The sequence below is a fragment of the Gossypium hirsutum genome, chromosome D13 (genome assembly GCF_007990345.1).
Source record: "Gossypium hirsutum isolate 1008001.06 chromosome D13, Gossypium_hirsutum_v2.1, whole genome shotgun sequence".
NCBI classification, from domain to species: Eukaryota; Viridiplantae; Streptophyta; class Magnoliopsida; order Malvales; family Malvaceae; genus Gossypium; species Gossypium hirsutum.
Genome location: NC_053449.1, coordinates 27,924,497 through 27,941,826, shown reverse-complemented (window position 1 = coordinate 27,941,826; position 17,330 = coordinate 27,924,497). Strand labels below are relative to the sequence as shown.

Below are 17,330 nucleotides of genomic sequence, written 5' to 3'. Positions count from 1 at the left end.
CGCAAAACTCAAAAATGATCTTTTAGAAAAGATTTTCCAAATTCCTCAAAAATGATCTTTTAAAAATGGTTTTCCAAATTTCTATAGCAATATTTTTTTTAATTGACCGATTACACCTACATATTTTCATGTGATATTTTCATGTTTTATCACAGTTCGTCAAACTGTTGAATATAAAAGATATGGAATTTCCATAACTGACTTGCTTTACTTAAATAGTTAAGTTCCATGAAATCGCAAATGTTGTTTCATTATTAATGTTTTTGGTACAAAACAAAAGTAGAAACTAAAATTCCTTGCATAGCATGCGTCCAACAAAATACATTCTAAAGAATCTCGTACTTTCATCATATCTCATCTTAAAGCTCGAATATGATAGAACACATGCTAAACAGCAATATTTGAAAAAGAATATTTAAGAAAAAAAATTTTTGAGGCAATATTAGTAGTAGTAATTGTCTTAACCAGAAAAAGGGGAGATTTGTTGTATCGAGAGAAAATGTGCTATTATGTACACAGACATGTTACAAACCCATAAAAGCAGCAGAAACTATTGCTCCACTTTGCCCATAATGAAGAAAAATACTACGTCCAAACCATTTCTCCCGTCAAACACAGTGATCTAAGAATCAATATTCATTAACAGAAAAGTAAAAGACACAAATTACCAAAGAAAAATAAGGGGGGGGGGGGGGAAAGCATTGAATCCACTGAACAGATCTGATTACCAGTATGTCAAGCCAAAAATGCCACATGCCGACATCATTGTCCAAGATCCTTAGTTTGCAATAATTTAAGGATACTGGCAAGCTTCAATTTTGTAGAACCAGTTTCTATGCAATTGATGTGTTGCTAGAAAATGGCGACATATGAAAGAAGCCAAAGATTTAACCACCACCACTATCATGAAACCAAGTTAAACCATGAAAAAGGTACCAATGGTTGTTTGGCCTAGAACCTTCGAACTCCGATCAAGGCCATGAGAAGCAACCTATTCAAGAGAATAGATTATTACAAATACCGGAAAATAAAAAATCAACTGTGTCATGGACAAATAATATATATAAAACAAAAAGAAAGACTTGCAAATCACCATGTAAGTTAGAGCTGCATAGCGTTCCTCGTTCAAGTACAGTGGTTTTCCTCTATGCATTTCAATATCCTAAATAAGAGAAGGAAGCAGAATAACACAAATGGATGATAAGAATGCCTTGTTATGAAATGGAAGTGCAGAGGCAAAACGAAAAGCAAACCTATAGACATTTATATTGTAAGATTCAGTGCTATAGCATGGTAACCATATGAAATTCAAATTAACAATTTTGATATCTCATGGAAGTTTCAAACAAATAATTAGTTACTAAAGAACACTTACACTACACCTATAGAGAACTTTCCTGCAACACAAACAAATGAGCTCCGGAATTTCTAACATTTTGGCAGTTTCAACAAAAATTGCAATATGTCCAATCCTATAACAGTAATACTACTCAATATTTATCTGCTTCAACCTCAAGTTTCCGAAATACACAAATGAAAGTAATACTAACTGATACTTTGCTAATAAGAAGAAAATGCTTTACCTCTTCACCAAATGCATCCAAATATGGAGAAGCCCAAGGAGCTTGACGCGCACATCTTTGCAGTAGGATTGTTGTTCTCTATTACAACAACAAAGACTATTAGCCACTTTCAGTTAATATTAGGTTAAAGTTCCAGGAAAAAATTAGTAGATGAATACCCTTATCAACAGAAATACACCAATACCAGCACCACAGTTCATTGCATGAACCATGCATCCACTCTCCCTGGTAAGGAAAACATCAAAGAAAAAGGTCAGTACTTTAGATTTACTATAGTATCTTAAGAATCAAAATACCAGAGAATCATGGATAAATGCACATCTGAAGCACAAAACCAGAAAAAGAAAAGTTGAACATTGACCTGCAGCATGATTTCCAACTTGGAGAGCACAATCTACCACACAAAAGGCATAATGCAGGTTCAACAAGCGCAGCTTTGCATTCAGGGCAACACTGCTTTATATACCTGCTGAAACACATTCTCATGAATGAAGATATTCTTCAAAGAGAGACAATACCTGCATGTCTAAGAGCGGATTTTGTAACAAACCTTTGTAGTAAGTCTTGATAAACATGAGGCAGGCTCATCAACTTGAACGGAACCGCAGGATTGCAGTAGAAAACATTTCGGAAACTGCAGGCCTCATATACCTTGTTGAAGTGATGAAACCATTTTAATGCAAATGATAGTACGACTTCATCTTCAAGAACAACATCTATAGGAGGAATCTTAAACATATTCTCTAGTTCTTCTATTTCATTAAGCTCCACTGAAGCACTTTCAACTGTATCCATCATGTCAGTTGTTGCATGAGAGGACTCCCACACATCATCTCTTTCGCAGAAAGGTGCTGGGGAAGACGATTTAAGCAACTTCCACAACAATGCACATCTCCGTAAGTACGGGAAACTCAATCTTCGAATCATATCTTTAATATCACAAGAATGGTCGACACTATTTGACACAAAATACCAATGAGCACAACCAGTTTCTCCAAGAATGCCACAGATATCAGTAACTAGGCGATTATGGGAATCTAATCCATCGGTCTTACAACCATGTCTCTGACAACATACAATTAAAGCCTGAAATCAACATATCACATTCAGAAAATATGTGGTGGTGCTAAATTATAGTGACCAAGAGTTACATTCATAGAAAATGGCTGCTCCAAGAAAAAATTTCAAACAGTCAAAGGAATCCTTTGAAACATTCCCTCATAGAAAACATCTTAAAGTCTTGGGTTCCTATGGTCTTTATAAGTTAGGCCTCCCCACTGGTCCACCTGCCAACGGATTTCAGGTTGGATGCTTAACATATCAAACCTTGTGTTACATTTTGTTGTTATTGCATGTTGTTCAGTAATATCCCTTCCAAGTTTGTCACAAGGTAGGCTCTCTGCCTTCACCCACATGTGACGGGTAGCCACTTAAGTGATCTATACGAATCGGTTAAGTCTTCAATTGCCAGTGGTCTTCATATTAGAAATTGGGCCTCTGCAACTACTGCCAATTTGTTTAGGTTGGATGCTTAACATATCGTTTAGACAAAATCATATAAACATTACCCCAGATGTTTAGAAGCATCAATGTTTCTTTATATTGCTTAATTTGGCCAGAAATATTGTCCGTAATCAAAATTTCTTGTTCCCATCAGACAAAATAAAATTTAGGAAAGAAAAACCGTACAAATTGACCAAAGGAACCTATATATAAGGAGATAGTGGCAAACCTGAATCACAGAGACAACATAGAAAATATGCACAAGGGATGACAAGGACTCCTCGCATGAGATAAATGGACAGGGAAGACAGAAGACAACCCAAATCAGTGATGAGAAAGGGTCACGAGCAAGAACAGGATGAGATGCCGAATTCCATAATTGAATGTCAGGATATAATGCTTCCTTATCATCATGCTTCAAGATACGAAGGAGCTTATCTGTCATCATAAAATCATGAGAACAACATTTTATTCAAGAATCCAAAAGTGAGACAATTTATCTGCTGTTTTTGATATTAATGCCAAAGATGATAAACATCCACTGACTCATCAACAAACACACACACACACACATGTATATAATGCTGCTCCTTTCATATACTTGTTTAAAGAGCATTCTCCCTCTCTTACGTTCCTCCATCACTATTGTTGATGGTTAAGTAGAAAAAGCTCATCTTGTTAGCATGAGTAGAAAGTTTTGTCATTTTACTTCAGTTTTAGCAAAGACTTATTTAGATTTATTTGTGATCCACAAACCATCAAAAGATTAGAATAAATCCTCTATAACACATAAGCAGCATCAAACTTGGATACCATGATATCTATTCCTTAAATGTATCTACAACCTCAAGAACTTAGTATCAAACATTATTCATAAATCCGCCAAGTTCCAAATGAATCTCAAAGTAATAATTAGTGAAAACCGTACCTTCTTTGTTATGTGTGGTGCTGTGGTTATCAAAGACAAGCCCAGAACATATAGACTCTGCAAATAGTTGAAGACCTCTAAATCTTTGGAGGGCATGAAGAGAATTTGTAGTGCTCAAGTTCTGGACAACTCTTTGCAACAAGGAAAATGTAAATTCACTAGAAGATTTAAATTCCTTATACAAAGAAGTAAGAGTATAATTTGCAGCCATATATGTCTTTCCACTGCGAGCAGCAATTTCTGTTGACATAAGGGAATATTTAAGAGTATCCCATAAAATTATTGGGTGGCTTAACCTTGGAGATCCTAAGAATCTATCCTGCATTTTTGAAAAATACATTTTGGACAGAACACAGGATATAGGCTCCAGATTCTGACTTAAACTTTCTTTTCTTTGAAAAGAAAGACCTTCAAAGAAATCAGGTCTCCCAACCACATTGGCGGCAGTTTTTAGAAGACATAAACCTTGCTGAAGCAGAAGAGAACATGTTTCTTTGTTCGCTGCAGATGAAGAACCTAAAGAAGGCACTTGATCAACAGTTGAAGTCATAGGCTGCCTTCCAGCCTTTCGGGAAGTCCCATTCACTACAGGCAAGACAGAATTTGCTAGTCTGCGACACACAGGACACAGAAACTCTCCCTGACAAAGCAAACAAGTACAAGATCAACATCAAATGTTCAATGAGGATGTGGCAGAAGAATAATTTTGTGAAGCCAGTACCTGATTGGGATCCACAATATGTGCCCCCTCAAAGAAACTCCTTCGGGCAAATCTGCAACAACAGAACAAGAAGATATATCTTATGCACTTTCAAGCAAGAGCACTTCCAGGCAGGCACCATCTGAAATGTCCAAGATAAAAGGCATTTCTGCAACATCTGGGTTCCTTGATAAACGAAATTACAAATAAATTTCACTAACCATCCAAATCATAAGGTCTAGATTCTCAAGGTGTTCTTATATGATACCTCCTTTGAAAACATATTCTAGAAGGAATAATAAAAAATCACGTGAAGATTACAAGAGTTTAGGAGTCAACAGCAAAGAAGTCAATTGTTTCTATCAGTTGTTGGGCCTTTCACATGTGTTTGAGGAATTTTAGGAGCATTACTTCCATTTTCTGCAGTTCCTTTTGCTTTCTGTTAAGCTTTAGGAGTCTTCAGTTTAAATATCAGCTTGTTTGCTTTGTTTTAGGGAGTTGAATCATTTGTTTTTCTTATATTGGAGTCTTGTCCACTCCGTACGGACAGAATTAGTTGTGTGATTAAGATACTTACGCAAAATTTGTTAAATTTTCCCTTCAATCCACTAACTTTTTGAAGCTCCTATCATGTTCTCAGGGCTCAACTAACAGACTCAGTTATAAAAGGCATGATGAGGTTCAAATTAACCCAGACCACAAAAGTGGGTACAAGATGTTTGAGGATTTGAAGGCACGGTTACAAAAACCATGATGAGGTTGAAATTAACCCAGGAAACAGGGGCAGGAGCCTCTGAATGGCAATACATTTAGGCATGGGAAGTTCCAATTACATGATTCCGGCTCCAAATCTACACTTTTTCATTAACAATGAATGGAATAAATCATGATTGATTTTAGTGAGGACATTTTAAGGTTTCAGTAGAGCATCCTTCACCAAAAGGACAATAAGAAGTCCAAAACAAAGAACTATAAGTTCACACCTCATAATTGCATTGAGAAAGATCAGTCGTACAAGGTTGCATGAGCCTTTGAATTTTATAGCTTAGTGAGGTTTAGACTTGTGTTAACAGAAATAAGGAAATCTATCTAATAAGAACAAAATTGACATTTTTTAAGAAAGCTTACCTTTCCTTCAGTGATGATAAATAGCGATCAAGGCAACTCTGATGTACAGCATGCCCACAGGAAGAAAGATAAATCCCGTCACAATCTAACGGTCCAAACCCGTCATAAACAAGAGGCTGTGAAGTAGATTCTGTCAACTCTCTATCGACATCAGTGTTTTCAGTACCCAAAGGGTTTCCAATTGTCTCACTTGAAAGTGCAACAATGTACTTTCCAAGAATGTCAATTTCAGCATCCCTGTGGTTTCCTTGAGAACATTCAGTGGCAGAGGATACCACATCCGTTTTGAAACTTGAGCGTAACAAATTATTACACATTTCGTTACGAATAGATTTGTACATATCTTCTTCCAACTTCTCTATATTGTATATACTACTGTCCCCCACATCAGTAGATGTTAAAGGTGCTTGAGTGCTCCTCACTGAAGGAAATCGAGACTTGAAAAACTCAAGAATGACATTTACCTCCCTATCTTGTCCCTGCCTGTTATTGTTAGACTCAATAACTGGATTTTCAGTCAACTGTACTGACGAAGAAGCCAATCCTGAATTGTGGGCAGAGGCATTTGAACCTGACTGATTGGATGACCTATTTGCGGGAATATAACCTTGCTCCTCTGAACATTGATCCCATGATGGAGGACCTCTATCAACAAAGCTCAAAAGCCTAGATTTCTTTTTTAAGAAATAATAAAATGTTAATTCTGGCAGGAAAAAAGAAAGAAAGTAGATTCTGTTTGTCTGAAAGTGATGGGTAACCTAAAGACTAATCACTTACTTGTAGAAGAATCAAGAAAGAAACAGGATCTTTGGAAGTAGGATCATGGCAAAGGGAGCAACTCTGCTGCACAGCACCCTCTGCTTCATGTTCCAAGTCAGAATCAGAAACTTCTGCTTCAGATTTTGAATCATCAGCAGTGGAACTGATGCTTGACAAAAACTTGGACTGCTCTTCTTTCATTTTAGCCTGCAGGAAAATTTACAGAATACAAAAACAATTCAACCCACAAACTAACAAATACACTGAGATCATGTTCCATTTTAGTTCAATTTCCACATTCTGATTGCCTCCACAATTATCCAAAGACAGCAGCACAAAATTGGCAAAGTTAAAGGGTCTATTCAATTTGTTAATCAGCAGTCATGCAATGGACCTAGCACTTAAGATGCAGGAAACTGTCAATAGTTTTTTAACCAGGCCAATGAATAACTGACACATCGATAATCCAATGTTTGGCAATCCCCCATTGAGATGAAACTCAGACAAGTTACATAAAAATACAATATTCAAGAAGAGAGATATTGGCCAGAGTTAAATGATCCTCATTCTAATGGTATCACAGATTTTTTTTTATACAGGCAAAGTATGAGCTATTATAGTTAATGTTAGCTGAGGAGCAAGTTGCTAACCTGCTTCCTACGTGAATTTTTCAAGATTGCTTCCCTCACTTCAAATACACTTCAATATTTATCCTATTCCATACCACATGTTATTATGATATTACTTCTATTTTTCCAAATTCCAAGAATTCCTTTCCTTTTATGCTCAACATAAATTCACAGAATTATAAGGCAAAAAATCTCACCAATATGGCAGCTTGTCTTTCACGAGCTTTCGCCTTGCGCATTTCACTATCAGAAGCTGAACCTGATGTCCTCCTCTCGGTATTAGAAGTAGATTTTGACAGGTGGCTGACCACTTCAGGTGCAAGTTGTTGCAGTTTGGTCATGCACTGGGAATCAACTTCAGCGAACTTCTTCAATAAACTTTCAATCAGAGGAGAAAAACTGCTTTTGCTGGATTCCATGTAATTGTTTTCGTTGTCTTGCCGATGCATTCTCATTAATGCAACAAGAAGTGATAACAAGCTCTGGTTGCCAGCAGTATAGTTTAATGATTCAGTAATTGCTTCACTAGCAAAATCCAGCATGGAATTTGAATCTCCAATATGATGTTCTACACCACCAGATCCATTCTGCTGCAAATAAATGTCTAATGCTAGTGAAAGTAAGTGCAGGGCTGTCATTAGGATACCATCAGGAGCACGTGATTCAGTAAATTTATCAGTGAAAACAGAATAGAATAGAACTGCACGAATAATCTTAAGTGTCTCTCTGCATGTAGCAATCCTAGCGACTCCCTCAAGAGGAGGATATATCTTTGTCCACTTAGGCAGCTGAGTAGTCATTGCAGAAACACCACAGAAACGCAAGTATCTTTCTTCTGCAACTTGCAAATCCCTTGAGTTCCAACGAGGGTGGTATAAATCCAGCTCCTTCCAATAGGCCCAACGCAATGAATACATTCCCTGAAATATATTAATATTATGAAATATTAACAGATCAAAGCCATTTTGACAACTCATAACATCGAAAGGTATGTAAGAACAAAAATTCCAACCTGATTAAAGCCTGATGGATTAGAGTATACAGCAACCCTATCTAAAATTTCTTGAAGCTGGTCAGACTTGGAAAGCTCACGTGGTAGAGATTTCACTAGTTGACTGTGAGTAGCATCTCCAATGGCTAACTTATAAATCAGTTCTCTTTTCAAACTGTCAGCCGTATTGCGTCCACAAAATCTCCTTTCTAGTAATATTTGCATGATTAGAGTGAGCATTTCCTGAACAAGAACTGGCTCATACCTGAAAGATGGTACAGTGTCACATTATATCAAACGTGAATGCAGAATCTTGCAAGTATCCTTAAGGGTGCAAAGGAGTGCAAGTGTCTAGGCCATCTTTCTTACTTGATTTCACTTCAAAAGCAAAAAAAGCAAAACCAAAAAGAAAAAATAATAACAAAAAAGACGTGATTTGCAAAATAATGACTTCAATAGGGATTCATCATGCTCTGGTTGAAGTTACATAATCAAGATATCATTTTTACATTTTGCTACGTACATTTTCTTAACAGCAAATTTTGAGAATGTAAAATGAAGGCACAAAAACCACGTAGAAGCTGCGGCAACCATGTCAAGTATTAAATTTCTTAATAAAATGGTGCATTCATTCCTTAAAGTTATCCATTCAACTGGTAAAGCAATAAATCTTGGAGAAATCAACAAAAGGTATTTTAATGAAACTAAATGAACTTAAAAGCATTTTAATGATGTAAAACTAGAAGTTAAAAGGTGTAAATACATACTCATTTGACCTCTCAAGAGTAAGAGAGATGTAGTTCAACAGCCCAAAGCGCTCTACAATTCTCTTAACATAGAGATCAGGAGGAGCTAGTGCAGCACAACACTGCATCAAGAATAAATCAAGCTCCAAGCCTTGTTCAGTCCTGAAAGTAAAGAACAGAAAGAACTTGACAACTAAGAAATGGAAACTTAGGGGACCTTTTCCCACTAGTTACAACTCACAAATAAAGCACAGTTTAACCTACCAGCAAACAGAGCGGTACCACTCACAAGATACTAGGGCAGCATCCCCATTCTTCCGCCACATTCCAGCAATAACTTGAGCACAAAATACCCTAATCCGTAAAGGGTGCTCCATAACAGAGGCAGAGAACCCCAAAGGATTGCAGCCCTTAAGGATGTTGCAAAAGAAATCTACATGTGCTGATAATGAACTTGCCAAACAAGCATTTGTTAGATTTGGCATTATAGATTCACCATAAGACATTCTCAATGCCTTCTGCAAAAGCAAGGAAAATAATCGATATAATGGAACGTGAACAGATATCTCTTGTGAACTAACATCATAAATGATATCTGGCCATTCGCTTAAACTCAAAACACGTAGAGTCGCTACTCCTATGCCATTGTCTGTCTCCATGGCACTGACATCCAAACCCATATAACCGCATGCAACAGGATCAATTTCAGCTGAAGAGCTTGTACTGTCATAGCCTATATTTTTAGCAATCTCCATTTCATCACTTGCTCGATTTCCACTATATACAGGTGAAGAACTTTGTGAGCTAAGATTTTCACTTGAACCAGTTAGCTTCCCAAAATATTTGCCTTTCTTAATGTTGTACAAGGTTTTCTTTATTGCCAAAAAATTGCTATCAGAAATGCCACTACTATTTGGAGAAGATAAACTCTGAAGAGCAGCAGGGGTACCGCCATCAACTTCCAACCAAGTCTCCAAAGCCCTCAAGCACTCCTGTATTAACCAGATGACAGTGGAGGGAATTGAATGATATATGGAATCAGATCCTATTTCAGTAGCCTTTGAAACACTCCTTCCTGTTACACTATAAACAGAACTCTCTTGGGAGAGCCTTCCTACTTTTGCATGTCTTATGCTATCTCCATCATCCACATCTTGCTTATAAGCGTAAGGAAGACAGCTTGCCCCTTCATTTGTGGCAACAGAAAATGCACCATCTACCAGAAGGGAGTGAATATTGGCAATAGAATGGCTTAAAACAAAAAGCAAATGCATAGCCTCATTTTCTTCTTCAATATGGAGGCCAGTTTCCCTCTTTATAGGGTTCATCCCTTGCACAAAAGTCAAAAGCTTTAGCCAAGCTCTTAAGAAGTCCTTCTGCTCATGGATTGCATATCTGGAGACTACATCATGGCTCATAACAACCCGGATGTCTTCAATTACACGGTTAGTGGTATCATACAAACTTCCCCACTTAGCAGCCTGCAAAAGAACAAAACAAAAAGACTTACATAGACTGTAAAACTTCTAACGCATTACTAGTAAAATAAATTTTTCAATAACTGCTTTCAGGAGTTATTGTTTTCATTCCTATAACCAAATTGACATACAGTGTGAGCAAATCTCAGGCTCTATTCTCTTTTCAATGCCCAAATCATTTGTCCTCAAGTAATTTTGGCCTAGTACATAAAAGGAATCAGGAATAATAAAAATTACCAGCAAACGACCATCTTCTCGAGCGCAAGAAAGAAAAATGTTTTCCAAGCATTTCAGTAGCATGTCCAATAGGTTCATCTCCTTCACAAGACGAGGAGTTAGTGTTGGCACTGTGAATATTTGGACAGAGAAAGTTGAGATCAGTGGGTATTTCTTATTGAAAATGCTGTCACTTCCCTCTTTTATGGCTTCATGTATAACAGTTGGGTAGTAACCTAAAAATGCTTTAGAAAATTCATTTTTGAAGATGGGCTCTGCCAGCAATTTCAGCAGCAGTTCATGGAGCTTCTTCACGACACCATCACTAAAGAACCTCTCTGCTCTAACCAGAATATCCAATAAACCATCTAGAGAAATTACCCTCCTAGCTATAAAACTAAGCAAACTGTCACTACACTTGCAAAATTCTATAAGCATCTCAACAACCACATAAGTAAGCTCATTTGCAGCCTTCCTCTGCTCAGCACCACAATCAGTTGCTCTCATATTTTCCTGAAATATACATTCTGCTGCGAATAGCTTGTTTTTCCAACAAATAAAGAGTGCATCAAGCACTGGACCAACAGAGTTTGCTAAGTCATCATCGAGTGGTCGAATCTGTTCAGAACCTATATGCTTCGTGCAGAACCCCTCCTGTTTCCATGCCGTTTCATCCCCACAATCACAGCAACCGCCACCGGTATAGATAATCGTATAGTCATGATCCTTGTGATTCCCATTCTGGAAACAGGGAACACAAATAGCACAAGTTGGATCATGCTCACACGTCCGGCACCTATATGCAATGTCATTCGATCCCCAAACTGCACCACAAACACCACGTTGTTCAACACTCGAGTCCTCTAGGTTTTTCAAAGTGTTTGTCGGTTCACCCTGAAACATCAGCCACTGCAACCAAACCATACTCTCACGAAATTGATTTTTCATACTTAGGCACATCCATTTCTTAGACCTTAAACTAGCATCTTGTATTGACTCAGCCACATCCTCATCTGTAGGTAAGAGTGAGGAAACTATCTCTGGCAACAATAATCCATTACCATTAACAAAATCAATTATCCCCTCATAACGCTTCTCAAGGTACTCCATTGGAATCCCTAAAGCAGCTAACCTCTGATTACAAAATCAATAGTTCTTTTCAGCAATTCAATCCAATATTAACAAATTCACAAGGTATAATTAGAAAAAAAAAGAATAATAAAATAAAATAAAGCTTCAACATTTTCACATTTTCACCTAATTGAATAATCAGAGGGAAAAAGAAAGAACAATGAACATACCCGTACGACTCGATCACGGGGCCTAATCGGCGAAGAATCGGCAGGCGATTCCATTTTATTACGGAAAATCAAATGCCAGTAACGGAGCAGCCAATCAGCGCAATACAAGCACGGCCGTAATCTGGAGCCTTCTTCACTCCCCAGGTTTACTTCAATGGATTTTATTTTATCAAATTTGAAATTACCCAAAGGAAATTATCAAGTCCTGAATTGCAGAAAATTCCCAGTCAGTCGTTCACTATGGGCATAGCATTGATGCGAACAGACCCATCGGTATTCCTCATATTTATACATACAATATATTAATTCAGTATTTATGTAAATAATAATCTCTCACTCTTGGCTTAACTGGTCTTCCTTCAAGGCGGTGGTTCAAGATTGCCTGGAATAATCTGAGAGATAGCGTGTTCTTGCTGTCCTCTATTTGGATAATAATTATAATAACAATCTCACTTCTAAAAGCTTCATTGTTGCTTAAAAACCTTTATTGATGTCTTCCGTCAGAAAGATTAACCCTTTTTTATTTTCCTTCTAGTGTTGGATTTTGGACTTGGTGGACGGTAAAACCGATCCATCCCTGTCTTATATGTGGGCTAAGAAACCCGGTCTTTAATGGCCTTTGTGACAATGGATTGCCTGCCTCCCTTCGGCTTTGCTGGGTTTAGAATATTCCACCCATCTAGACTTGGAGTAACTGCAAGAATAGTCACATAATTGTACACTGGGTTATGTTTTTAACACCCAACTATTATTCTTTTCAATTTAATCACGAAATTTTTCAAAATTAAATATTTTAACCACTCTTCCATTAATTTCGTTAACTCAGTAATCGAAGTCTAACATGGGCTTTATTTATTGGCCTAATAACAAATTCAATCTTTCAATTTATTTTTCGGTATGTAAATATATTTCATATGAATATATATTACTTTAAAGTAATTCTAATTCACAATTTACAAAAACATTTTAAAAATTTATAATATTTAGTATATTTTTTTATGAAAAATCGGTCACTTTATTGGAAAACCAAACAGCCAAACACGGGGCAAAAGTTGAATAAGAAGCCCAAAGGACAGACGCCTTCAAAAATTAAGGGGGTCTACGAGGCAACAATATTCATCAGCAGCCAGAACAACCAAATCAGGAGCTTCCTCCACCCAAAACCGATCCTCGCCTCTCTGTAACCCATCATGAGCCATTACATACGTGACCCTATTCCCAGATCTACCCACAAACTAAAAGTGACAAGCGCGGAGTGCTTTAGGAAGCTCCTTAGCTTCCCAGGTTAATGCACTAATCTCCGATAGATCCTCTACTATATCAACTAATTTCTTGATGATAGCTCTAGAATCCCCTTCTAAACTATTGAATGGAAACCCATCTCGCAAGGAAATCGGAGACCGTGGACAATTGCCAGTGCTTCAGCAGCAAATGCCAACCATACCGAACATGTAAGTCGGTTGCATGCTCTCAAAATTTGGCCCAATTCATCCCGAATAATAACTCATGAACATGATTTCCTTTGTGCAAGGATAAAACTCACGTCCGCATTTACCTTAACCATGTTCGAAGGTGGAAGAGACCATTTAACAAGAGCACTTGAATTCAAACGAAGAGAAACAGAAAGTTAAAGTCGAATATCAGGTACCTTTGGGATTGCTACAGCATGTTATGATTTCAAAGCGGAAGTGGGAACGAATTACCATGGATTCTGTGTCAGGGTTACTGTTATCTCCAAGAAAGAAAGATACCATTTAGGTTGTTGTTGATCGTTTGACTAAATCTGCACATTTTATTCCTGTGCGTACGGATTATTCACTTGAGAAGTTGGCAGAGTTATATGTTGCTGGGAAAAATTTCTTTCGTTGGTTGAATTTGCATATAATAACAATTACCAGTCGAGTAGTAAAATAGCTTCGTATGAAGCTTTGTATGGATAAAAGTGTAGAACTCCATTATACTGGACAAATTTGAGTGAAAAAAAAGCTTTTGAGAATCGATTTAATCCGTGAAACCGAAGAAAAAATAAAGGTGATATGAGATTGTCTAAATATCTGCTTCCGACCTTTAGAATTCATATGTCGATTTTAATAGAAAAGACATTGAATTTTGAGTTGGCAACAAAGTGTTTTTGAAAGTATTTTCCTGGAAGAAAATTTTCCATTTTGGTCGAAAAGGAAAGCTTAGTCCACGTTTTATTTTTCCGTATGAAATTAATGAGGGAATTAGGTCAATAGCTTATCGTTTGGTTTTACTGTCAAAATTAGAGAAAACTCATAATGTTTTCCACATGTCAGTGTTGAGACGGTACAAATCTGATCCCTGACACGTGATTTCGCTAGTTGATGTAGAATTACAGCCCGATATGTCTTATAGTGAGGAATCGGATAAAATTTTGGCTTGGGAAGTCAAAGAGTTGATAAATAAACACATAGCTTCAGTTAAGGTTGTTTGGCATCATCACAAAGTTAAGGAAGCCACATAGGAACCGAAAGAAGATATGAACGTATTCCCTGGTAAGATTTTCAAGACAAAAATTCCTTAAGAGGGAGAGGTGTAACAACCCGTTTTCAGCGGTGTCGAAAATAGTGGTTTCGAGACCACGATTCCGACAAGCGAGACAGTATTTTATTATTTATTTCATGTTTATAGAGTTGATATAGGGTCGTTTTAAATTTTGGGTAAGAAAATTAAATGTTTAATAAGTAAATTTAGTAAAAGAAACTAAATTGTAAAACTTGCAAAAGTTAGCCTTTATTAGTTAAATGTGTTACTACAGCCGTTTTTGTTTAGATAAGTTCGTAAGTTAATTTAATAGTTAATTTATTGATGTTTTATAATTTAATGCTTATTTATATATGACTGGTTCATCAAATTCATGGGATTGAGAAACGAGAAAGATCATGATTGAACAATATCATGGCATTTTTCCCGAAATGAGAAAGACCATAATTGAAAGATATTATGGAATTAAACGTAAAACCCTATACCTAGCTCGGTCGCCAAGCCCGAATACAAGGACGCTACACCACCATCACGCATTATTTATTTAGCAAATTGTTTCACAAGTAACCAATCGTCATCTTTATTTAATCATGTGTATAAATTATAGACGTAAAACCATTTATTATCGTTAAAACATGCTAAACACACACTAAGGGTATTAAAAATATCAAACAAACCTGCAAATGGGCCAAATTGCAAAATTTCCAAAGCTGTTATGTAGGTATCGATATTGTCTCAAGGGAATCGATATTTTCCTTAAGTGGTATCGATACCACATGGAAAATCGAGACCAAACTTGCATTTTGTTACCCGTCAAATTTCAAAAAATCAAACATCATTGGTACCTTTCACAAGGTAACGATAAACTTACCACGAGTATCGATACTCGGGGTAAGTTTATCAATACGAATTCTCTTTTCTCTCTTCCTGCACTTTTTAAAATACAAATGTATCATTTTTAAAGCCCTAATATTGATACCTTTGCTCCATGTTACAAAAATTCAGCATATGCAAGCATTAAAACAATTCAACTTAATCCCTCAATATCATGCTTCATTCACCTAATCAAATAAGCATCAAAATGTCTAAAATAGTAGCCCAAATATCGTGTTCAAGTCCACATGCTTCCAAACATAAACAACAAGAAAATAGCCCAAAAATGACATAACAAAACCGATATAAAGTCTACCACATTGCCTTCAAGTCCCATATAATAAATAAACCAATTACACCTAGTATAGTAACTAAAAGAATGGCTTAAATCACTTCCTCGAAGGCCACACAGCTCACACCAGAAACACAACTACTCTGTAAAGGATAAAATGGAGTGGGTGAGGAGCTTAAAAAACTCAGTAAATGCTTAGAATAACCTCTACGCAAACAAGTCATCATGAAACAACAAACAGTTATATAGTATATTGATAACATCCCTAATTCTATACCATGTTTCACATGTTTAACCATTTTCATGCATACCTTTACTTACTGTTCATAGGATTACTCAAGCACATGTATATCATAACACATATTAGATACATTTAATTATAGTTTGGCTCTTGCGATCATGAAACATGAAGTGGACTCTATCACCATTCATCAGATACATAGATCTCCAACACACCACATAGACTCGTAGAGTCAAACATACCTTATAAGTGAAGCATATAGCTAACACTCTCCAACACAACAATCACACGTATCCCATTGAATGAAGCTTGACTCACATTCCCTTATCTCTCTAAAAACTATCCCAGGCCTCAATGCCCCAAATATCACAACACAAAGGTGAGTACTCTTAATCCTATGGCATGCCAACTATATCTAATGGTATCAAGGTTCACAAGGCCAAAATATCCACACGATCAATACATATTTACATATCAATTTCCGCACATGTTCACTACATATACATATCATCACATTATAACCCCTGTCACATATTATGAAATTTAACAACTTATTTACTGTCTCATCGCATGAATTACATACTCATATTTTCACTTTCATATCAGTCATCACCAACTTACAACACATATCATAATATCTCGTACATGCTCATATTTTCACAATTACACAACACACATTTATCACATTATAACATAGGTGTGAGAACACTTACAATCAGAATTTAGAGTAGGGGTTTAGGCTACCTGTAAATTCCCAATTACACAATGAATCATCTACAATCAACTATTCCAAAACATTGATAAAAAATCAACTCCCATTGAAAATCGAAAGCTTAGGCATGCTTTTTTTTTGCCTTTATCTCTACTGGTTGAACGTCCTATTGACTCTGACGCTTCAACAACATAACCACACAAATATACAATCCACATTCAACTAATAATTCACCTTAAATAGTCACAAAACATAAGCCTAAGCTTCATTCTCTTCTAACTGAATCCTTTAGCATGACAAACTTAAAATTTGAATAACTCGGTCTACGCTTAGTCTTTTCATAGGAAATGAGTTTCATTCATCTACATATTCATCTACGATTAAATCCCAACCTTTAAACTACACAAAAATACACGTTTCAAGATATCAAAATTTTTCGACAAGTTTTGACCATTCTAACAAAAATTCATTAAACCACAATAAACTCTTATCGAAACTTTAAAGTAACTTTCAAAACCTTCTAATTATGTTCTAACAAGTTGAAAAAGACTTTAAAATCAAGTTTTAATCCATAAAACTCAAAATTTACTATTAACAACCAAATTTCGGCTTTTATCTAAAACATGCATTTTAATGGTTAGAAATTCGATTTAAAAGTCTAGGTAACATTTAAAACTAATATGAAGATAATTGGTTACCTTGAATACAATAAAAATGAACTTTGGTAAAATTCCAGAAAATCCAC

At 36.3% G+C, this 17,330-nt stretch overlaps 1 protein-coding gene across 9 annotated transcripts; it reads right to left on the bottom strand.

Moving 5' to 3' along the window:
- Positions 1 to 460: 460 nt before the first annotated feature.
- LOC107919814 (E3 ubiquitin-protein ligase PRT6) lies at positions 461 to 12,512 on the bottom strand. 9 transcript variants are annotated; one of them, XM_016849185.2, is made up of 18 exons: positions 12,300 to 12,509; positions 11,963 to 12,167; positions 10,683 to 11,795; positions 9,232 to 10,448; positions 8,989 to 9,129; positions 8,243 to 8,486; positions 7,428 to 8,150; positions 6,620 to 6,808; positions 5,843 to 6,516; positions 4,736 to 4,787; positions 4,015 to 4,654; positions 3,316 to 3,524; positions 2,134 to 2,669; positions 1,945 to 2,052; positions 1,742 to 1,808; positions 1,584 to 1,661; positions 1,094 to 1,162; positions 461 to 991 (listed from the first exon to the last, which is right to left on the bottom strand). In XM_016849185.2, exons 2-18 carry the CDS (start codon positions 12,014 to 12,016, stop codon positions 917 to 919), a joined length of 6,189 nt encoding a protein of 2,062 aa, XP_016704674.1. In that variant the 5' UTR covers positions 12,017 to 12,167; positions 12,300 to 12,509; the 3' UTR covers positions 461 to 916. The 9 variants fall into 9 exon arrangements, with proteins under 9 accessions (XP_016704674.1, XP_040965699.1, XP_016704675.1 ...); XM_041109765.1 differs by having other exon boundaries at positions 1,945 to 2,049; XM_016849186.2 differs by having other exon boundaries at positions 12,312 to 12,458.
- Positions 12,513 to 17,330: the final 4,818 nt, after the last annotated feature.